The following is a 24,157-nucleotide window of genomic DNA, read 5'->3' as shown; positions in this document are numbered from 1 at the left end:
GTGGGGTGACTGACAATCTTGGCTCATGGTTGCTTGCTTGAAACAGGAGTTCCCTGTAGAAGCCAGAATGCTTTTGAACTCAAGCTCTTCTGGCCTGTTTGAAGAGTTGGGTTTCAGGCAGGTCGCACCACACCTGGCCTACCTTAGCTCTTCATTCTTTGCACATTACAGACTGTACTAGAATTCTCAACTCAGGGCCTCGTGCTTGCCAGGCAAGGGCTGTTGAAGCACTCCCCTACCTCTGCAGGAGGATTTCCCAGGGATCTGCCTGGACCCTCCAAAGGATCATCACCTGCACTAAGTGGAAGGGACCTGTGATGGGGGGTGTTCTCTTGAATGCTGTGAATGCTTCTCTTACTGGTTGATGAATAAATTCCAATTGGCCATTAGACAGGAAGGAAGTATAGGTGGGGCTACCAGACTAGGAGAATGCTGGGGAGAGGGAGAGGGAGAGGGAGATGCCATGTAGCTCCCAGGGGAGATAGGATGCCAGGAATTCTCCAGTAAGCCAAGACCATGTGGAGATACATAGATTTAATAGAAATTGGCTAATAATTGAGAGAGCTAGCCAATAGGATGCCTGAGCCATTGATTAAACAGTTTATAATTAATATAAGCCTCTGTGTATTTATTTGGAACTAAAAGGTGGCAGGACCAGGTGGGACAGAAACTTTCCTCAACAGATCTGCCTTGCCTTGAAGTGATCACCTGTACTAGGAAGTCTTCTGGAAGTGCAGGGACTAACCCAAGTCTGTCTTCCTCTCACTGACTTTATCCTCAGTAAGTACTGACCAAAAGCATTCATTCCTATTTTCAGAATTCAACCCTTTTTGGGGGGTGGAGTCCACCTCCTAGATGGCACTCCATACCGGATCAGTTCTGACTCAGTATTTCATGACAGAATTTTGCTACATTTCAGCCGAAGAGATGGCTCAGTGGTTAAGAACATTTGCTCTTCCAGAGAACGTGGGTTGGATTTCCAGCACCCACATGGTGCCTGACAACCACCTCTAACTCTAGTTCAGGGGGTCTGAAACCCTCTTCTGACCTTGGACATCAGGTATGCATGTGTGCATATATCCACTTTCAAGAAAAACATTTAGCTGGGAGGTGGTTGGCTTTTAATCCCAGCACTCAGGAGGCAGAGGCAGGCAGATCAAGGCCAGCCTGGTCTACAGAGTGAGTTCCAGGACAGGCTCCAAAGCTACACAGAGAAACTCTGTCTCAACACACGCCCCCCCCATCACCTATATATTAATTTCCAAGATATTTTCTTAACCTCTGAGCCATCTTTCCAGACCCAATTTCCAAGATATTTTCATTAATACGGGTTCCCCCTCTTACTATGGCTGAGGTCGAGGAAAGTACATGCAGAGTGGCTTTATTTTGGGTGTGGGAACCTAAATTTTTGTCTGTGAGGCAAGATCTTAAGACTATCCTCCTGCCTCTGCCCCCAGTGCTGGGAAGCCTGGAAATGGAGGAGTAACAAAGGCCAGGTGTGGTGGCACATGCTTTAATCCCAGCATTTGGGAAGCTGAAGCAGGTGGATCTCTGAGTTCAAGACCAGCCTGGTCTACAGAGCAAATTCTAGGTCAGCTAGGGCTATACAGAGAACACTGTCCAAAATGAAAGACAGAGACAGAGAGAGAGAGAAAAAAAAAAAAAAAAAAAGAAGGGGACAAGAACAGGGCAAGAGCCAAGCAAGAACACAGGCTAGACGAGCACACAGTAAGGCCTTTGTGAGACACACTTGGCGGGAAAGTTTAGAAATTCACCTCTACCAGGGAAACCCCAGCCATGCCGTACATCAGCCCCAGGTCCCATCTGATGATTACCAGCTCAGGTGTGACCCCAGTCTCCAGTGGGTGCTTCCGGTAGACACTGTCCGTGACTGGGGGCCTGGGTCTTCCAGCAGAAGCAGCAAGCAAGCAAGACTAGAGAATTTGACTCTTGGATGCATAGCCCAAGCATTTGAACAGAGGCTTGTGCACACACCTTCGCTAAGAGACTGCCTCAGATTTGCTGAACCCCATTCATACTCCAAGATGAGTCAGGTACTTGCTCAGTTGTCTTTAACTCCAGGCCAACAGTCCATAGCTACACTCACGCCAACATGATGATTTGATAGAGTATCTCTCTAGAGGTGGCTTTACCTATGTGACTTTGCCAGCCTACAGAAACCTAGGAACTAAAGTCTCAGAATGCTTCTCAATGCTTAAGACAAAACAGGATTACAAAAGAAACAAAAGATGTAGAAGTGCGGTTAACTGCAGAAGAAGCCGAGTGTGAACTCCTTGAGGACAGGGATTGTCTGTAAGGTCAGTGTCTAGCACAAAACCTGCATCTTCATGGTACTTACTGGGACTTCAGTGGCGCAATAGGTTAGTGTGCAGTACATATATAGATAGTACTTACAAATGTTTATTTAATGAATGGCTAGAGAAAAGATAGCTACCATCAAGTCAGCCTGAGGAGTAATTTCATTGCAATTGCTTATTCACACATCAGTAACTTGCAAGTGTCTCACCCCATCTGAAATCATCTAGACCAGGGCTGTGAGAGATCTCACAGTACCACAGCAGCTAGCAATGACAGCAATTGGAAGACCAGAAAACAACAAAACTCATGTAATCCACCTGCCAGAATGTTTAAAGTAAACAGGCTGTCTCCAGAGGACACCTGACTTTGGAAGCATGATGCTCACACGACCTTTTATGCTACAACAGCTGTGATGGGCAAAAGGAAGGACCTGAACAAGACTGTCTCTATTCTCTAGGGCTCCTCCCGTGTTCCGAATTGGTTCTTTCATCTCTGGAAAAGAGAAATGACCTAAAGAGTACAACAGGAATGAGATGTGGCTTTCTAGGTTCAAGTAATAGTTTCAGACTTACCCTGAAACTTTTAGGGCTGGCAAGAGGGCTCAGTGGATGATGGTGCTTGCCACCAAGCCTGGCAACCTGAGTTCAATTCCCAGGACCCACATGGTGGAAGGAGAGAACTGACTCCTGCAACTTGTTCTCTTACCTCCACACACACACTATAGCAAGCTCTCCACCACACACACACACACACACACACACACACACAGACACACACCACACACACACACACACACACACACACACACACACACACGCACACACGCACACACGCACACACATAAATACATATAATAAAAATTCTTATGTATTAACAGAAAATCTAAGGAAGCCAGAAATTCCAGTTCCTTCACTAAAAATGCATAAAGGACCAAAAGCTTGTTCGAAACACATTTTTTTTTTTTGAGACAGCATTTTATGTATCCCAGGTTAGTCTTGAACTTGCTACAGAGCTGAGAATGACCTTGAATTTCTGAGTCTCCTGTTTCTACTTCCCAAGGATCAAAGGCATGTGCCCACACGCCCAGTTTATTTCATGGCAGAGACTCAAGCCAGGGTTTCATGAATGCTAGGCAAGAACTTTACCAACTAAGTTCTGTCCCAGCCCAACTAAATATTCTGAAAAGACAAGTTTTAAATCTGAAACACATCTGAATTGAGTTCAGAAATCCCACTCTTAGGGTCTCCAGAGTGACCTGAAGCCTTCTCTGGCTATATATGGCCATCTAAGAGATGGGAGAACAGTTAGTTGCTTTACAGCTTCCAAAACCCACAGGTAGGAAGACAGGTTAAGGTAGGCATCCTCTATTTTTTTTTTTTTTTAAGAAACTAAGGTCAAAATTTTACTTTTAATAATAATAATAAATGTTCCAACTCCTAAGCTGTGTGCTTTTCTGGCCTATTCTTTAAGTCATCTGTAGAGTATCTATATTTTCCCTATTACAGTAAACAATATAATTAAAGAAATCAGGAACTGATAATTAAAGAAATCAAATTGTCCACTCTTCCCCAACACTGAAGAGAGTCAAAGAGAAGGGATCTCAGCACGGAACGTGACCCAGGTCTAAATATACAAACAACATTTAGCAAGAAGCCCCCACTCCCAGACTTAATTGTCACAGACAATGTTTCTTTCCCAGGGAGTCCAGCTCACTCAGGAGACATCTAGTCCATGCCTCAGGGAAGGCTGGGGGTGTTTCCAGTCTTCCCTGCCAAGCCTAAGTCTTTTTATGAGCTCAGTATCTCCCAGAAGCATCTGTGGCATAAACGGAAGAAGTGACTCTCAAAGGGAATGGAGGCAGGCAGGCACCTGTCACTGTTCTCCAAATCAGCCAAAACGCTGCAGAGCGTGGGATCCAGGAGACTGAAGGATGAAGAGAAGGGGAAGCACCAAGTGAGTGACTGTGTTTGGTTCCAAAGCCAAAACATGTACACACACACACACACACACACACACACACACACACACACACACACACACACACCCCACACTTGCAATGCAGGGCTCCCCAAAATAACAGCTGGTCTGCATGAGGAACTCTGCCATTCCTGGAGTCAAGAAACAAAAATGATGGCCTTGGAGCCCCACCCCATGACAGCCACAGTCCAAGAACTAGAGCAATGTGCACCACATCAGTCTGCACAGGAACCGACTGACAATTCTGTAAGGAGGGTGAGCGCTTTGACAAGGCTGGGGGCAAGGTGAGCTGTCCCTAAAGCACAGTTTTGACAACCCCTTGATTTCTGTGTGCCCTTCTGCATGTCACTCTTCTCAAAATGGAACCCAACCCTCAAAGAGCTCGAGGGGCACCAGATGCTCCTTTGGAAGATCCCTCCTTGCCCTCTCCTTGTTAAAGGACTTCCCCTTTTAAGCTGATGATGGCATGCTACTTTCCACTCTAAGCAGAGTTCAACTTCCTTTTGCTTCCGAGTTTTGCACTGGCCTCTGAGGCCACATCCAGGATACAGAGGCAAGCACCCTTCTATATCCATGTGGGAGCAGTCGTCTTCCGGTGTCAGGTCTGTGTTCCAGAGTTTGGTCAATGCATCTTTACAAGAGTGAGACCATGCATGTGTACACAGACAGACTATTCTGGAAAGGGTTCCTGGTTATTTTGACGCCTCCCCTAAAAGCAATACCTTCCTTGGGGTAAGATGATTAGGACACTGGATGACCTGTTCCTAACTTCAGGAAAGGTAGCTTGTTCTGTCCATTTGTCTGTCAGTGAGGGGGTAGGAGGAACCCAACATTGTCAGTTACAACGAGATTTTGTAGTTTGTTTTTTTTTTTTAAAAAAAGGTTCTATGTGGAAATGAGTGGGACAATGATAAAAATAAACATAATTAAAATTCCAAACCAAAACATAGCTCTTGGCCCCATCCCTAGTTAGTCCTCCAAAACCACAATCTCCACATTGTGGACCTGATGCTGGTGTTCTTCCATCTCGGCCACCACTTTCTCCTCAGTCCTCAGCTCTGTCTCCAAGATGACTGCTTTGCCCTCAGTGTCTTCGGCCTCAGGGTCTGGAGCTGGGTCAATTTCAATGATGGTCTGACCATCCTCCGAGGTGCTTTCGACAGCCTGGATTGCTGAAGTCAGGCCAGACTCCATGGCCACCAGCTCCACAGGGCTCACCATGGTGGCCATGTTGCCCAGGGTACTACCATCCTGCATAGTGGTGGAGCTCAGCAGTGCCAAGCTTGACGAAGGGTGGATGGTCACTGTGTCTGGCGAGCTGCTCTTGGCAGAGGAAACCACTGTGGCATATCGGAAGAGCTGAGGGCCAGAAGGCAGTGTGTGGACAGTCACAGGACTGGAGCCCTGGCTGAGGGTAGCCACTGGAACATTGCCCATAGAGAATGACTGACCGACGGGGGTGATAGTGATGGGTGAGATGACAGTAAACTGCGGCTGCTGGACAGGAGAGGGGCTCAGGACAGTGGTGGAGGCTGGCCGCTGGAGCCGGGGTCTTTTTGGAGGCTTTGGGGTGCTCACAGGCATTAGTACCACATTTTGAACCGTCTGGGGTTTCAGTCTAGGATCTTGGGCTTGCTTTTTTTGCTCTTCCAACTGCCGTTCCAAGTCTATGGGGGAAAAAAACAAAAGAAAATATCCAAACAGCTGTATTTTGTGGAAAGTAATGCCAACTTGGGAACATTAACCAGGGGATCAGGAGACAGAGGGTATAGCTTCAGGCAAGTCACACCATTGTTACCCAAATGACTTGTAGAGATCATTTTTTTAAATCCTTCGGTAATTGCACTTAATGGTGTGATTATGGGCAGGGCAACAGTTCAGAGTCCTTTAAAACCATGATCTTACTTTACTCAATCCCATATACTCCTCTGCAAATATTTTACCTCTTGCCAAACGAAGCCTCCCGTGGTCTTTTTCTTTTTAATAAGTATGTGATTTATACCCAGGGCCATGAGCATACTAAGGACACACTTTAACACTGAGCTATACCGCCTTTAATCCCAGCACTCAGGAGGCAGAAGCAGGTGGATCTCTGTGAGTTCGAGACCAGCCTGGTCTACAAGAGCTAGTTCCAGGACAGCCTCCAAAGCTACAGAGAAACCCCGTCTCCAAACTCCCCCCTCCCAAAAAAAAGAATATTTAAAGCAGCTGGGTAGTGGTGGTGCATGCATACTTTTGATCTCAGCTGCCGCTCTATTTGAAACTTTTGTTTTGTCTTTTTGCTTTTTGGTTTTTAGAGACAGGATTTCTCTGTGTAGCCCTGACTATCCTGGAACTTGCTCTGTAGATCAGACTGGCCTTGAACTCACAGAGATCCACTTGCCACTGCCTCCCGAGTGCTGGAATTAAAGGCTTACGCCACCATTGCCCGGCTAAAACTGAGTACTTTCTTGTGCTTATTTGTTTCCTTATCTGTTTTTCCTTAAGTTCCTTAAAGACCCTGAAGAGACAGAGACTATTTTATTCCATATATTTCTAAAACCTTATTTTAAAATGAACAAAGTAACTGAGTTAAGTGACGTAGGTACTCACTGTTTCTGACTGCTTAGTTTATGTATTTATTGTATTTATAGTGTGGGGATGTGTGTATAGCGGTGTGCCCATGTGTGGAGACCAGAGATCAATACTGATGTTTTCCTTGATCATATTCTACCTTCTGTTTGAGACAGGTATTCAATGAACCTGGAGCTCTTCAATTTGGCTAGGCTGGCTGGCCAATGAGCTCCAAGCACCTGTCTGTCTCCTCTTTCCCAGTGCTGGGACTGCAGATGCATGCCCTGGGCCTGGATTCTTCATGTGTGTAGTGAGAATCCAAACATGAAGACCTCATGTATATAGGGCCAATACTTTACCAACTCGGCCAGCCATCTCCCCAGTCACAATTTATGACAACAGTGGAAAATGTACAAAGTCCAAAGTTAGCAAAAACAACCTTATCAATAATGTAGAAAAAGCAAAGCTGATTCATGTCTCCTGCCACCGACATTCCTGGACTATTAGAATATCTGAGTGACACATCAACCCTCCAAAAAGCACTGGAGATAAGTACATGTCTGGGAAAGAGGTCAGTCCACATACCTGCCAGGGTGTAGAGATACTGGCCTTCTCCCTGCTCCACTTGCTTCCGTCTGTTGTCCAAAACTCTCTTGACCGTGTCCATGAGGCCAAATGTCTGGGCCACATTGTTTAGAACAGCAGCATCTATTGGAAACAAAGCATAGGCCTGTGTGTGGAGTGCAAACAGCGCCCTGCTGTACCAGTTATAGATCTGAAAGAACCAAGCAGTTCACAGTGGTGGCGCATGCTTGTAATCCCAGCTCTTGGGAGACAGAGACAATACAAGCACTCAAGGGTAGCCTAAGCTACAGAGTGAGTTCTAGGCCAGTCTAAGCTGTATGAGCCTCTGATTTGATCACACCTCCCCTCATCCCTAACAAGGAAAAGAACAAAGAAATTATGGAACTCTCTTAAATACATTTCAAAAAATTGCTGTGGTGGTGGTTTTGAGAAAGGATCTTGTTGCCCAGGCTGGCTTCAAACTTGCCAAGGTTAACCCTGAACTCCTACTTTCCCATCTTTAGTTCTAGGATGACGAGTGCTCATCACCATTACAGGCAATTTATTTATTTGGTTGGTTGGTTTTTCGACATACGTTTTTTTTGTGTAACAGCTCTGGCTGTCCCGGGACTCAATTTTATAGACCAGACTAGTCTCACAAAGATCCACCTGCCTCTGCCTCCCAAATGCTGGGATTAAAGGCATGTGCCACCACTATTCAGCTGTTTCTTTGTTTTTTAAGATTATTTATTTTACCTATTTATTTTTTTTAAATGTGGGGCATCAGCATTATTTCTTTTTAAGATTTTATTTATTAATTATTAATTATGCATAGAATATCCTGCCTCCATGTATGCCTGCATGCCAGAAGAGGGCACCAGATCTCATTACAGATGGTTGTGAGTTATGTGGTTGCTGGGAATTGAACTCAGGACCTCCAGAAGAGCAACCAGTGTACTTAACCTCTGAACCATCTCTCCAGCCCTATTTATGTAGTTTTGCCTTTTGTCTTTGTAATGGTAGGGAGAGGACCAGCATGCTAAGCAAGCAAGCACCCTACCAGTGTCACACTCTGTATGACTTTTTATGTAGGAAGATCTTCAAATATGTTATAAAACCAAAATTAAATATATATGATAAATCTGGGTTAAAATACTTGTTAGCCAGCCAGGCACTAGTGGCTCACACCTTTAATCTCAGGGCTAGGGAGACGGATCTCTGTGAGTTTGAGGCCAGCCTAGTCTTCAAAGAGAGTTCCAGGACAGTTTCCAAACTTACAGAGAAACACTGTCTCAAAGAAGAAGAAAAAAAAACTTGCTAGCCAAGCAATGGTGATGTACACCTGGTCTACAAAGCTACACAGAGAAACCCTGTTTGGAAAAAAAAAAATACAAAAAAAAAAAACAAAGAAACAAAACAATCCAGGGATAGTGGTGCATGCCTTTAATCTTAACACTTGAATGGAAGGTACAGGCAGATCTCTGTGAGTTCAAGGCCAGCCAGGTCAACATAACAAGTTCCAGGACATTGATAGCTACATAGTAAAACCCTATCTCAAAACAAACAAAACCCCACAAAAGAACAACAACAAAAGAAAAAAAAACAAAACAAAACTCCAAACCTTGTATGTGTTTATAAATTCTGACCAATGGTTTAGAAAATAGGATGATAAAAGCTGGGTGTGGTAGCGAGGGCTCTAGCCCATGCCCCCTCAACCCCCGCCCCTTATGACCCTTCTGGAGGTTGAAGCAGGATACTTTGAGCCTAGGTGAACAAGATCAGCCTGGGCAACACAATGAGACTCCATCTCCAAATAAACCAAGAGGCCAGGTAACTCAAACAAAAACAATAACAACACACCCCTACCTATCTGTACCCTCAGCCTCACCGCTACCTTATCCATTGCAACAGTTACTCTGGGTTTTTCTATAATTCTTTTTGTGGTTGTTGTTGTCTTGAGACAGGGTTTCTCTGTGTAACAGCCTTGGCTGTCCTAGAACTCATTTTGTAGAACAGGCTGGTCTCAAACTCACAGAGATCCTCCTGCCTCTGCCTCCTCAGTGTTGGGATTAAAGGCACACACCCCTACCTAGCTTCCTATAATTCTTGGTATTCACCAGGAACAGCAACTCAAAGATCTTTGTTCTCTCTGCCTGTAAGTTTCTCTCTCCCAGCTCAATATATGCCTAACTTCTAAAATTCAGATTTCTGCTCAAAGCTCACCACCCACAAGGCCTTTCTTTTTCTTTTCTTTCCTCCTCCTCCTCTTCTTTTTCTTTCTTTTTTCTTTTTTTTTTTTTTTTTTTTTTTTTTTTTTTTTTCAAGACAGGGTTTCTCTGTGGCTTTGGAGGCTGTCCTTGAACTGGCTCTTGTAGACCAGGCTGGTCTCGAACTCACTGAGATCCAGCTGCCTCTGACTCCCAAGTGCTGGGAATACAGGCGTGCCCCACCACCACCAGGCCCACAAGGCCTTTCTTAACTACTATGAAAACAACCATCTTGGCTTTCGGTATTAATTGCTTGTGTTTCATTCCACACACATTGATTTAAAACATGGTGGAAGTTTGCTCTGTGATAGAGGACTTCCTTGGCATATGCAAAGCCCTTGGTTTCATCTGCAGGGCCCACACAATAAATAAATAGGGCCAGTGAGATGGTTCAGCAGGTAACGGTACTTGCTGCCAAGTCCAATGATCTGAGTTCGATTCCCGGGACCCACATGATAGAAGGGAAAATGGCAAGTTGTCCTCTGGCCTCAGTGTACGTACTATGGCATTGGTACTTCGCCTCCCCAAAAAATAAATATTGTGTGATAAACAAACAAATAAATGTAAGCAAAACTGGATTTTGTGGTTCAGACCTCTAGAGACAGCACTCAGTAGGGGGAGACAGGAGGATGAGAAACTAAAGTCAACCTTAGCTATATAAAGTTTGAGAGTAGTTGGAATACATGGGACTCTGTCACAAAAAAATACATATTGAAGCTGGGTATGGTGGTTTACAACTTTAACCCTAACACTTGGGAGGCAGAAGCAGGCAGATCTCTGAGTTCAAGGCCAGCCTAGTTTATAGACTGAGTGCCAAGACAGGGTCCAAAGCTACACAGAGAAAACCTGTCTCAAAAAAAAAAAAAAAAAAAAAAAAAAAAGCCACAAAACAAACAAAAACAAATCTAGAATGAAAAAGAAATAACTAACAAGTGAACTAACAAGTGTAAGAATTCAGTGAACATACAAGCTGTGAGGCCTGGGGAGGCAGAGACAATCAGATCTCTGTGAGTTCCAGGCCAGCCTGCTCTACAGAGTAAGTTCCAAGACAGGCTCCAAAATTACAATGAGAAACCCTATCTTAAAAAACAAACAAACAGCCAGGTGTTTGTGGCACAGGCAAAAACCAAACCAGAACAAAGAACACATACTGTTATTCCAGAAGGCCTGAGTTAAGTTCCCAGCACCATGTCAAGTGGTGGTGCACACTGCCAGCTCCAGGGGAGCTGATTCCTCTGCCTTCCATGGGCACTTGCATTCATGTGCTCGCGGGCTCTGGCACTCACACTCACACACACACACAAACCAACACAAGCTAGATTCATAGATTCATTTTGGAAGAGAAAACCACAATCAGAGTGGACTCTGGGCAAGCCTGTTTTTCAAGACAGGGTTTCTCTGTGTAGCCTTGGCTGGCCAGGAACTCAAAGATTTGCCTGCCTGTACCTCCAGGATGCTGTGGTTAAAGGCGTGTGCCACCACCATGGCCTAGTATGAAGCGTTTTCTTTCTTTTGTTTTTTCTTTTCTTTTTTTTTTTTTTTAGATTTATGTATTTATTATGTATACAGTGTTCTGTCTGTATGTGTCCCTGCAGGCCAGAAGAGGGCACCAGATCTCATTAAGGATGGTTGTGAGCCACCCTGTGGTTGCTGGGAATTGAACTCAGGACCTCTGGAAGAGCAGTCAGTGCTCTTAACCTCTGAGCCATCTCTCCAGCCCCCTCTTTTGTTCTTTCTTTCTTTAAATTTTTATTTTATGTACATTGGTGTTTTGCCCACATGCACATCAGTGAGGGTGTCAGATTCCCTGGAACAGGAGTTACAGACAGTTGTGAGCCGCCATGAGGGTACTGGGAATTGGACTCAGGACCTCTGGAAAAGCAGCCAGTGCTCTTAACCTCTGAGCTTTCTCTCCAGTCTATGAAACATTTTCTTGATTGACAACTGATGTGACAGAGTCCAGCTTTCTGTGGGCAGTGTCACCCCTGGGCAGGTGGTCCTGGGTGCTATAAGAAAGCAGACTGAGCAAGCCATGGGGAGCAAGGCAGTAAGCAGCTCCCTCCATGGCTTCTGCGCTCCTGCCCTGTCTGAGCTCCTGTCCTGCCTTCCCTCCAGTGCGACCTGAAAGCACATAATGAAGTCAAGTCTCCCCCACACACCCAAGCTGCTTTTGCTATGTTGTTTTTATCACAGTAATAGATACTTTTAAAACAAATTTAAAAAATAAGAGTAAAATCTTTAAAACAACAAGGTATGACCAAACCAAAGTTTAAAACCCGGTTAATGAATAAAATAAAATAAGGCTGGATATATATATCAGTAGAAAAGTGCTTGCCTAGTATGCTGAGGCCAAGTTAAATCCCTAGGACCACATAAATGAACAAAACACAGTCATGAACCATGAAAAACAAGGACTTAACTTTTACAAGCTTTACTTTTCTTATCTGTAAAATGAAGATAATGATTCCTTTCCCTCAGAGTGGTGAGGCTAACAGTAACCTGAGTACAGTTGTGAATATTCAAGAACAAAGGCCATCACCAGGCTCAGTGCACTTACCTGTGACCTGGAAGGGAGCCTGGATGAGCCGCTGCTGAACGCCCCTGAGAAGCTCTTCTATCTCCTTCTGTATATTACAGATGACCTCATCCATCAACCCTACATCAGCTATTCCTTTCCAGAACATCAAAGTGTCCTCTGGCACAGGAGGGAGAAGACAGAAGGTAAACAGAGGCATTACCCAGATACCTCAGCACATGTCTATACTGTTAATTTCAAGTCAAAAGGAATCTGTACTAAAACATGAAAGACTAGCTGCCTCCATGTGTTGGTACCTAATTATTAGCCCCTTCAATCACTAGGGGCTTGAGATAATTGCTTCAATTTGTCATGCCCTTGATTTGTTATGATTCTGGCTATAAAAACAGACATCCCACTCCAATAAATATTCAGTTAAATATTACACAGGCATTCAATATTTAAGACTAAGTATTACTTGATTAAATTCAATTTTAATTTTGCTTTCAATTAGATAAGACTTAATTTTATAAAGGCTAGCTAATAAAGATATTAAGCTAAATATTAATTAAAGATATTTCCTCCAATTCTACACTAAACCAAGCAGCTGGGTAGGAGGGACTGTAAGTTTCCCTAGGGTGGTGGCTAAATCTCTTCATGTATGTATCCAGCAAATAGCAACAGTGTCAAGCAGCAACAAATATTTATTAAATGAATGATTAGAGGGAGAAAGAGAAGAAGCGTTTCCTGGTCCCTTCTAAGGGAATTAACAGTCACTCTACTTTAAGCCACCTGCTACCTAATTCTTCCTTCTAATATCTCCAAGTTTGATTTACTCAAGAAATGTACCAGAGATGGAGATGGCTGATAATAAGAAAAGCATGAACAACAGAGTCAAACAGCTCAGCTCTGACAGGAATGTACGGCTGGTCTTGAACCACCTTAAATCTCAATCCCTCCACGTGTAAAATGTGATTTTGAAGGATGATTGCAGGATGACTAAAAGGAGATTATCCCAGCTATAGTTAGTACTCATGTTTATGAGGAAGACCAGCAGAAGTAACGAAGAGGTCTGCTTTGTTCTTAAACTACAGGAGGACATGGGCTACACAAGAGGACATGACACGGGCTACACGAGGAGGAGGACATGAGCTACACAGGAAGACATGAGTTACATGAGGAGGACATGGGTTACACAGGAAGACATGGGCTACACAGGAAAGTACCTGAGATTTCTTCAGAGTCTTTTTTTATGCCTTCCTCTGTGGCCATGGTGACAGCAGCAGTGAGAGCTGAGTTCCACTCTAGCCCAGCCTCTTCCATGCTCTCCTCTGAGATGGCAATTTGCGTGATATTACCTAAGTGAGTCCGTTAGAAACAAAGCCAATCAATTGTATGAAGAAAAATCATAGTTATCCTCTCATACTCACAGACAGAGAGACCTTGTGACTTAGCGAGCTGCCTCTTGCCTACGTGTCCATATTTTAAAATCCAGATCTCTAGGTAAGCCAGGACAGACACTGAGTTTTCTAAAGAAAACTTGCCTTGCAAAGGAAAAAGCTTTCTTTTTACTCTGAATAGAAAAAGAACTAAACAACAATGTTCCTAGGGCAGTCTGCTTCCCAGGCAGATGTTTTTGAAATTGACTGAGGGTAGGTATGCCTGCCAGGCCACCCACTCTAGACTTATTGAGGATGAGGAAGACCTAGGATTTAAAAGCAGTATACTTGTCAGGAGCCTACAAAATGTATGATAGTAAACATCTAGAATATCTGAAGCTGCCATAGCTAGAGAATCAGCCTGGAATGAGAAAGCAAGAGAAACAGACAAAAAAGATATGAGAACCATATAGATATATAGAGATATAGACATATAGAGAATAATAGACAACAGACATGGAACTGGAGAGCTGGCTCAGTGGTTAGGAGCACATGCTGCTCTTGCAGAGGTCTTGTGCTCAGTTCCTAGTACCCATATCAGGCAGTTCACAGTGTCTGTAACTCTCAGCTCCAAGAAGATCCAGCTCTATGGGGTTCCATGGGTACCCACATGCACACACACCCACACAGACACACACACAGACACAACCACACAAACCAATAAATCTTAAGTAACACACACACACACACACACACACACACACACACACACACACACACTGTACCTTTCAACTGTCTCTAAAAAGCTGAACAGAAAACTGAAAAAAATCAAAGTGGCTCAGACAGCAATATAGACACATGTGACTCTATATACCAGAGGATAGCAACAACCAAACAAATAGTAGAGCATGAACAATCAAGTAAAGTTTTGACAAATAAAGAGAAATCATTTTGGAATATTCTTCTTTTCTTTTTGTTGTTGTTTTGTTTTTTTTCAAGACAGGGTTTCTCTGTGTACCTTTGGAGGCTGTCCTGGAACTAGCTCTTATAGACCAGGCTGGCCTCGAACTCACAGAGATCCGCCTGCCTCTGCCTCCCAAGTGCTGGGATTAAAGGGGTGTGCCACCAATGCCCGGCTTTTGGTTACTCTTAGAATATGAGAGTGAGCCAGGCAGTTGGTGGTGCACGCCTTTAATCCCAGCACTCGGGAGGCAGAGGCAGGTGGATCTCTGTGAGTTCGAGACCAGCCTGGTCTATAAGAGCTAGTTCCAGGACAGCCTCCAAAGCCACAGAGAAACCCTGTCTCGAAAAACCAAAGGAAAAAAAAAAAAAAAAGAATATGAGAGTGTACCAAAAACTAAACCAAAACTAGCTCCACAAAGCCATGTGAGGTGGGTCAGGACTATATATAATTCCAGCATTTGGGAAGCTGAGGCAGAAAGGTTGCCATGAGTTTGAGGCCAGCCTGGGTGTCCCATACCCAACGCTTCTAATAGCATCTGGGACACATTTATGCAATTGTGGTATCTCCAAAGGCTGTGACTAAATCCATCAGAATTCATATGTATTCTCCTTCTCTCTCTCTCTCTCCCTCCCTCCCCCTCCCCTAGGTGATAAGGAGCCCTAGACCCAAATCCAAAAGCACCGAAGGTCAGCTGAGCACAGTGTAACAGGCCTGAAACCCCAGCACTCAGGAGGCAGATGCAGGAGGTGTCCTAGGCCAGCTTGGACTACATAATCAGACTCTATGTCTCAAAACAAATCAAATCAAAACAACAGCAACAGTAACAACAAAAAGGAAGGTTGGCCCTAAATTTCAGCTGTTCTACACAATAAATTGCAGGCCAGGTAGGGCTCTACAGGAAGATCCCACCTAAACAAACAAACCAATCCTGAGGATCAGTGTGTGCCCACCTTACTCATCTGTGAGGAAGTCTAGGTTGGTAAACTGGGCTCACTCAGGCAGAACTTCCTGATTCAGGCAGTAGTCCCAAGATGTTTGTCATTCTAATCTACTTCTCTAATCTTATCAAGTTTCCACTCAACCTGGCCATGCCTGGGGAGTGGCATGAAAGTGAGAGCACTGAATAAACCCTGTAGGTACAGAACCTCTTTCTAAGCTTGGTACACACTGTAAGAAATAAGGATGCTGGAAATAAGCCTTTAATCCCAGCACTCCGGAGGCAGAGGCAGGTGGATCCTCAACATTGAGGACAGCCTGGTCTACAGAGCTAGTTCCAGGACAGCCTGGACTACAAAGAGAAAGAATCCTTGTCTCAAAAACAAAAACAGGAGCTGAGTGGTGGTGGCTCACGCCTTTAGTCCCAGCACTCGGGAGGCAGAGGTAGGCGGATCTCTGTGAGTTTGAGGCCAGCCTGGTCTATAGAGAGTTCCATGACAGCCAATACTGTTACATGGAGAAACCCTACTCAAAAAAAAAAAACCAAAACCAAACAAAAAGGAAGGAAGGAAGGAAGGAAGGAAGGAAGGAAGGAAGGAAGGAAGGAAGGAAGGAAGTTGGAAATATAAATTAGAGAGAACACCTGCTTAGCATGCACAGGCAGTACTGATAATGACGATGATAACAAAAAAAGAAAAGAAAGCTGGGTGGTGATGGCGCACGCCTTTAGTCCCAGCACTTGGGAGGCAGAGGCAGGCAGATCTCTGTGAGTTCAAGACCAGCCTGGTCTACAAGAGCTAGTTCCAGGACAGCCTCCAAAGCCACAGAGAAACCCTGTCTCGAAAAACCAAAAAAAAAAAAAAAAAAAAAAAAAAAAAAAATGAAAGAAAGTCAGTCTGGGCTATAGAAACCTAGTCTCAAAGCAATCAAAAACAAGTCATTTTAAGAAACAAGAAATCTGTTTCCAGGGCTTAGACTCCAGCCAAGATTGCTGTAATACCTTACGACACAGCACAAAAGCACATCAATGCTCACAAGAATTGGAAATGGAGACATACCAGGGACACCAAGCATGGTGACTTATATCTGTGATCCTAGCACTTTCAAGGCAGAAGCACGAAATCACAGTAAATTCAAGTCTAGCCTGGGCTACACGATAAGATAGGATCTCAAAAGCAAAATCAAACAACAAAACCACAAATGATGAGTGAGGAGGGAAGCACTAGTGCACACAGTGGCTTTCCAGGTGGTTTCCTACCCCCTACCATCGGCCGAGGTGGGGGTCTGCACCACACTTGTCTGCTGGCCTGGCACTGGAGCTCTTGCACTGCTGATCAGAAGGTCAAACTTGGTGCTCCTGCAGGTATTGGAGCAAACTTTGTCATGCTGGTAAAAATCAATCTGTCCAGAGTCCATCATTTTCCTGTACGGAAAGACAAGAAGCAGTTCAGCCCACATTGCACCTGTGAGAACTAAGGGGAAGATGGGGATAATCTGCTGAGTCCATGAGGATGATTACAGGATCCTAATAATATCTGAAGCCATCAAATTGTGTAAATTCTTTTTTTGGGGGGGAGGTTTATCAAGACAGGGTTTTTCTGTGGCTTTGGAGGCTGTCCTAGAACACTCTCTGTAGACCAGGCTGGCCTCGAACTCAGAGATCCGCCTGCCTCTGCCTCTGCCTCCCGAGTGCCGGGACTAAAGGCGAGCGCCGCCACCGCCCGGCTGCACTGTATGAATCCTAACTGGAATTAGGACATGTTCTTTGGTCCTGCCCACACAGGCCACTATTTCTCTTCTGAGTTTCCTCAACATCAGTACTCTTCACCAGGCTTTAGACACATTAAAAATGTCAGGAATGCTGGGCAGTGGTGGCAGAGACAGAGGCAGGTGCATCTCTGTGAGAGCCAGGACAGGCTCCAAAGCTACACAGAGAAACCCTGTCTCGAAAAACAAAAACAAAAAAGTCAGGAATGTCATTAAAAACCAAAGCAAGAAGTCTCCATACTGGGGAGGTATAGTCCTGGTTAGTTCAAGGTCAACCTGGTCTACACAGCAAGTTCAAGGCTATCCTGGGCGACATAGTGAAACCCTGTCTCAAAAACAAACAAAAATAAAACAACCATAAGCTGGGCAGTGGTGGCACATGCCGTTAGTCCCAGCAATTGGGTGGCAGAGGCAGGTGGATCTCTATGAGTTTGAGACCAGCCTGGTCTACAGAGCAAGTTTCATGACAGCCAGTGCTACAGAGAAATCCTATCTTGAAAAAAAAAAAAAAAAGTAAATGATAAAATAAATAAATAAACCAATTTTAAAAGACTCACAAGATGAGAATGCTCACTTTTATCCCGGCACAACTAAGAAATAACACTCAGATTCAGAATTAGGATTTTGTAAGAGATTCTAATGAATTAGTATTCCTAGACCAGGAAGACACAAGTGGTTGGCCAGACTGGCTCCAAATGTTACAGAGAATGGTCCTGAACCACTGATTCCCCCGTTTCCCCATCTCTTAAGAACTGAGATAAGAGACTGGCATGACCCACCACACCTGGCTAGTATCAGTTTTAGAAATGCCTAGTTTATATTGTCACTTTCAGAGACATAACATTTCAGAAGACAGAGAGGCAGAGAGAGGAATGAAAAGTGGGGAGGAAAGGAAAAAGGGAAAGAGCAAGGGGGGAAAGTAAGGGGCTGGATTTGAGCTGCTAGACGCTATGGCACAGCAGTAGAGTCTGACTAGCATGTGTGAGGCAGTCAGTTCAATCTAACAGCAAAAAAGTAATCCACTAAAAAGTAAAAACAGAAAAAGTAGGTAAAGTTTACAAAATTAAGAAGTATTCTAGAAATACTGTACAATGTTGATGGCATTAAACCCCTTCTAGAAAATATCCTTGTAACAAGATCCATGAGACCCTGCTATTATAGACCATAAGCAAAACCAGGAAGCATTTTAATTATAGTACACTCCATGTCATCATGTCTTGGCTTTCACTAACAGATCTCTAGGCATTCTGAGTCCTTTTAACATTTGTGGAGAACTGGCCCATGCTCTTCTTACTGGGCAGATAAAACAAGTCAAGAATGTCCACTAGGTCTCTGTACTATACTCCTCTTCTTCCTTCCTTTTTTTTTTTTTTTATTTTATTTATTAGATGGGCATTGGTGGCACACACCTTTAATCCTAGCACTCAGGAGGCAGAGGCAGGTGGATCTCTGTGAGTGCGAGACGAGCCTGGTCTACAAGAGCTAGTTCCAGGACAGCCTCCAAAGCCACAGAGAAACCCTGTCTCAAGAGAAAAAAAAAAATCAAGAACAAAACAGAAAGGTAAAGACAGGCAGGCATTCCTCTCAAGTCATTCAACTATAATGGAGCCCAGGATCTGGGATCTGCTGAGAATGTGTCTCCACCACTGAGAAATCCTGCCCAATGGAAGCAGCCACTTGTCTGTGTTATTTTCCACACAGGATTTCTTTATGTAGAGTAGACTGGTCATGTAGTCCAGCTTTACCTTAAACATAGATCCTCCTGCCTCTGCCTCCTATGTGCTGGGATTAAAGGTGCCACCACACCTGGTTGGACACTTCTAATTCTTGACCTTAAAATTTTTGTTTTTTAGGGGGCTGGAAAGATGGCTCAGCTATTAAGACTGACTGATCTTCCAGAGGACCTGGGTTCAATTCCCAGCACCCACATGGTAGCTCACAACTGTCTGTGACTCCAGTTCCAGGAAACCTGGCAGCCATGACAAAACACCAATGCACATAATATAAAAAATAAATAAATGCTTTGCCTACATGCATGTCTGTGTACTATGTACACATCTGATTTCTGTGAAGGCTACAAGAGGGTGTTGGATTCCCCTGGAACTAGAATTACAGAGCATTGAGAGCCACCATGTGGGTGCTGGAAACTGAACCCAGAACCTCTGGTAGGACAGCCAGCACTCCTAACAGCTGAGTCATCTCTCCAGCCCCATGCTTTACATTTAAATTTTCAGCAAGGGAACATTCAAGGCATACTAACTAATGCATTCAAGAGGGAAAACCACAATGGTAAACTTGTTGGAGGAAAATAAATGTCGTGGTAGGGGCTATCCCATAGGCTGACATCTGTTTCTGTTAGACAGTGATGCAAAGACTGCAAACACTATGCCTGGCATTTCTCAGCAGTGGTCTTCTACTGTCAGTCATGGCTATTGCACTTACTCAGCACCCAGCTTTGCTTTCTTGATGTAAGGATGACAGGGAGGACTATCAGCAACTTGGAGCTTCTAAGCCAAGAAAGGATCCTGTTTAAACTCCTGACATCAGCACCCTAAGCCAGGCATGCTGGTGTCAGCCTTGGCTACACAGCAAGTTGTGGGCTAAATGGAACTAAAAGAGACTCACAAAACTAAAAAGAAAAATGAAAAATCTAAATTAGATGCTGGAGAGAGTTAATTAGTTGATTTAATAGTTAGAGGTTACAGTGTATAATTCAGTGGTAGACTGCTTACGTAGCACGCACAAAGCCCTGGATTCCATCCCTAGTATCACAAAGCAAAAAAAAAAAAAAAAAAAAGATTAAGGACAGGTCAATGAAGGTCAAATAGTGTGGGAGATTCTACCCTGACTAAGCGCTTCACTGAGATGCTTGTGATTGTCACTGGCACTTACCTGAGCATGATGCCACCTAGACGAATGGCTCTCTTCCAGTCCTTCAGAGTGGACTTGCCAGCCAGATGAACAAAATGCTTGGGGCTGATCAATTGATCATTGAACTAAAGCAAAAAAGAAAAATCCAAATTGGTCCAGTGTCAACTTAGGTAGGTCAGCAAGGGAAGAATGAAATAATGCCACTTGCTATACACAAAACCCCAGACACTATTACAAGCCCTATCAGTGTCACCCAACCCCGTCCTATGGTACCAAACATTATCCCTCTCTGAGTGCCTGTCCTTTCCTAGGACAGAGTTATAGAGGACGAGGGTGAGAGATAAACATGCTACATAGCATCTACACATCCATTTATACTCTGATCCATTATATTCTGAAGTGGGGGCTGGGTCTAGTGTTCCAGGGACTGGTCAAGTAACTGAAGAATTCTAGTGTTAAAGACAGATGCGCATGGAGATAACTCAACTTTAAAAGTGCTAATTGTGCAAGACTACAGACTGACTTCAATCCCAGAAATCACCTAAAAAAGGACAATCTGTGAACTGCATCTGTAGTTCCAGCACTCTTTTTTTTTTTTTTTCTTTTCAAGACAGGGTTTCTCCGTGTAGCTTTGGAGACTGTCCTAGAACTAACTCTATAGATCAGGCCGGCCTCAAACTCACAGAGATCCAGCTGTCTCTGCCTCCTGAGTGCTGGGACTAAAGTGTGCACCAGGACCACCCATCGAGGAGATTCTTTTTTTTTTTTTTTTTAAACTTGAGACAGGGTCTCACTGTGTAGCTCTGACCAGGCCGGCCTTGAACTCACTCTGCTTGCCTCTGCCTCCCAAGTGCTAGTATTAAAGGTGTGTACCACTATGCCTGGTTCTCATGAGATTTCTTATTTGCTTGTGTTTGTTTGTTTGTTTTTTGGGGGGCAGGGTTTCACCACATAGCCCTGGCTGATCTAAGACTCCTTGTGTGTAGACCAGATTGGCCCTGAATTCACAGAGATTCACCTGCCTCTGCTTTCAAGTTCTGTCATTAAAGGCATAAATCACCATACCTTTTGGGTATTATGAGACAGGGTCTCACACTGTATCACCTCTTGGCCTCAAACTTAAATCAATCCTATTGCCTCCATTCTGGGATTACAGGCATGACCTACTACACCCTACTTATTCTTATCATCAACAATTCTGAATAAAGCCTATTATGATGCATACCAGTTCAACGCATGTTACATATATGATCTCATTCAATACATCATAGTACATGTGCTGTATAAATGTGTGTGTACATTTACATGTATGCGTATCAGTGGGAATGTTACTATTTTAATACATAAGGCTCCAATTTTTTTTTTTTTTTTTTCTGAGACAGGGTTTCTTTGTGTAGCCCCAGCTGTCCTGGAACTTACTTCATAGACCAGGTGGGCCTCAAATTTAGAGATCTGCCTGTCTTTGCTAGGATTAAAGGGCTGAGGTTAATGGTATATACCACAATGGCCAGCAAGGCTCTGAAATATTACTAAATAACTTGCTCAAAATCACATGGCTAGACAGAGGTAGAGAAGGGTTCTAGCCATTTATTCATTTACTTGTTGCAAGTAACTATCAAACACTATTATACAAACAGTACCATACAGGGACAACCCTTGTCATGCACAAGGCCCTGCCCCCACCACCAAGGCATCATATAATGTCCCAGGTTTATCTTGGTGAAAACAGACAATGCTCTCTTGCACATGCTCCTTTGGAAGTAGAGCCAGGCTCATTTTATTTCAAAATCCTTACTTTCTACTGTGACAGCATAAGACAACAGCTGTGGGGACAGCAAAATGGCTCAGTAGATAAAGGTATCTGCTGCCTATTGGAAGTGGCAAGCCCTGAGTGAGTGAAGTCCTAAGGGAATGTCTACTTTTGTTGTTTCAAGACAGGGTCTCACTATGTAGCCCTGGCCGTTCTGGAACTAGACCAGGCTGGCCTTGTCTCTGCCTGTCAAGCCTTGGAATTAAAGGTATGCACCACTATGCCTGGCTGGGGATATGTATTTTGACATGGGTACAGCCATGCGGAGAAAGACCAAAGCCTCAGACCATGGGGCATTTGGCAAAACCTTTACTCATACTGCCCAGGCTCACAAATCCAAGTACAAGTGCTTATGAATAACTAACTGATCAGTGTGAGCACAGACTAGAAATTGCAGCTTCCTCCTCCCAGATGTTTACAACTCAGACACCTACTACCAAGATTACCTAACCTGTCTCTATGCTGTACCTAAAACGTAACTCACTGAGGTTCCAGGTAGTGCTTAGAGGGCCCCACCTGACTCCAGTTTTCCTGTACATGTGATTGTCCTTCATCCCCTTGATGCCCCTAGCTAGGGTTCCAGGACCCAAGTCACACCACTGGAGCAGCAGCTGCCAAGCCTGACAAGCATAGTTCAATCCTCAGATGAATCCACATGGTGGAAGGAGACAGCAGACTGCTGCAGCCTTCCTCTGCCCTGTACATGGGTGCCGCGCAAAATAAATAAATAAATGTAAAAAAAAAATTAAAGTTAAAAACAGCTGCAAAACAGAAAGCTGTTGACTGGAGCTAAAAGCACAGCTCAGAAGCAGAGTACTTGCCTAGCAAACTCCAGACACTTACTTGGTCAGAGCCCTACATTTCCCTGCAGAGGCTGATCTGGAAAGAGAGAGACAGAGAGAGAGAGAGAGAGAGAGAGAGAGAGAGAGAGAGAGAGAGAGAGAGGAAGAGAAAGGGAGAGGGAGAGGAAGAGGGAGAGGGAGAGGGAGAGGGAGAGGGGGAGGGAGAGGGGGAGGGAGAGAGAGAAAAGACAGTGAAACAACCTCAAGACTGGAGACAATTACCTTGACACATTTCACATTTATTCCTGGACACACAAACTTCTTCCAGAGGAGAATGGCTTTACTCTCTCCACAGGTTATAGGGTAAGCAATTTCCATATCCTCATTTGCTTCTATACTGCTTGTATCTGAAAATGGAAAAAGCAATCCAATATTTCCTGATCAATTCTTCCCTAAACTGAAATTCCAAATATACACTTTTGGGGTTCCTCTCAGGCCATTTTTTTTTTTTTTTTTTTTGGTTTTTTTTAGATAGGGTCTCATGTAGCTCAGGCTGGTCTTGAACTCAGTATACAGTAGGTGATTCTGCACTCTACCAACTGAGCTATATCCCCACCATTAACAGGCACTCTTTAAAAAAAACAAAAACTTTTAAAAATTGTTATTTTATGTGTATGGTCTCTGATGCAGAGACCAGAAAAGAACAGTGGGTCCCCTGGAACTGGAATTATGATGGCTGTGAGCTGCCCTGTTGAGTGCTGGGAATCTAAGCCAGGTCCTCGAAGCAAGTGCTCTTAACCACTTAGTAATCCCTCCAGTCCCAGGAATACTTCTGAAGTTTAACATAGCAGCTATGTCTTACCAAGCTATCAATGTGCTAAGACACTAGTGACATATTCTCTCTCTCTCTTTGGTTTTTCGAGACAGGATTTCTCTGTAGCTTTGGAGTTGGCCTGGAACTCACAGAGATCCGCCTGCCTCTGCCTCCTGAGTGCTGGGATTAAAGGCGTGCACCACCAACGCCCTGCTAATACAATACCTCTTCAGTCTTCACTTCACTTCACTCCCCTAATGACAGGGATCAATCATAACGTTCCCCTTTCTTTGTGGGACTATTTTTTTAAGACAGGGTCTTTCTATATAGCCCAACCTCGAGCATAATCTTCCTGTCTCAGCCTCCCAACTGTTGGGATTATAGGTATGCCTCACCATGCCCAGTGTGCTGGGGGAATGGAGGTGGGGAGGCTAAGTGACTAAGGATTGACTCTAAATCTTTGCATATGCTAAGTGAGCATTTTTCTATGGAATTTATGCCCCTAATCTCCTTGAACTTGCTCTGGAGTGAAGATAAGCCCTAAACCTGTGATTCCTTTGCCTCAGCTTCCCAAGTAGCTAGATTTACATCTTCACATCACAGGCCCCATGGGTTTTTTGCTTTGTTTTTAATCCCTCC

The 24,157-nt window shown here is 44.1% G+C and overlaps 1 protein-coding gene across 3 annotated transcripts in view; it reads right to left on the bottom strand.

The window, feature by feature from the left end:
* Positions 1-3,677: 3,677 nt before the first annotated feature.
* The window catches only part of Gmeb1 (glucocorticoid modulatory element binding protein 1), a 32,204-nt gene continuing 11,724 nt past the window's right edge, over positions 3,678-24,157 (bottom strand). For all 3 annotated transcript variants that reach the window (XM_027399492.2, XM_027399493.2, XM_027399494.2), the window contains exons 4-10: positions 22,987-23,111; positions 20,134-20,237; positions 16,740-16,897; positions 13,422-13,553; positions 12,238-12,375; positions 7,435-7,557; positions 3,678-5,963 (exon numbers count right to left, since the gene is read on the bottom strand). In XM_027399492.2, the coding sequence (XP_027255293.1) occupies positions 5,266-5,963; positions 7,435-7,557; positions 12,238-12,375; positions 13,422-13,553; positions 16,740-16,897; positions 20,134-20,237; positions 22,987-23,111 (1,478 nt within the window). In that variant the 3' untranslated portion in view covers positions 3,678-5,265. The remainder of the gene's footprint in view (positions 5,964-7,434; positions 7,558-12,237; positions 12,376-13,421; positions 13,554-16,739; positions 16,898-20,133; positions 20,238-22,986; positions 23,112-24,157) is intronic.

Source organism: Cricetulus griseus, chromosome 2 (genome assembly GCF_003668045.3).
Source record: "Cricetulus griseus strain 17A/GY chromosome 2, alternate assembly CriGri-PICRH-1.0, whole genome shotgun sequence".
Lineage (NCBI taxonomy): Eukaryota > Metazoa > Chordata > Mammalia > Rodentia > Cricetidae > Cricetulus > Cricetulus griseus.
This window is presented reverse-complemented; position numbering and strand designations above follow the sequence as displayed.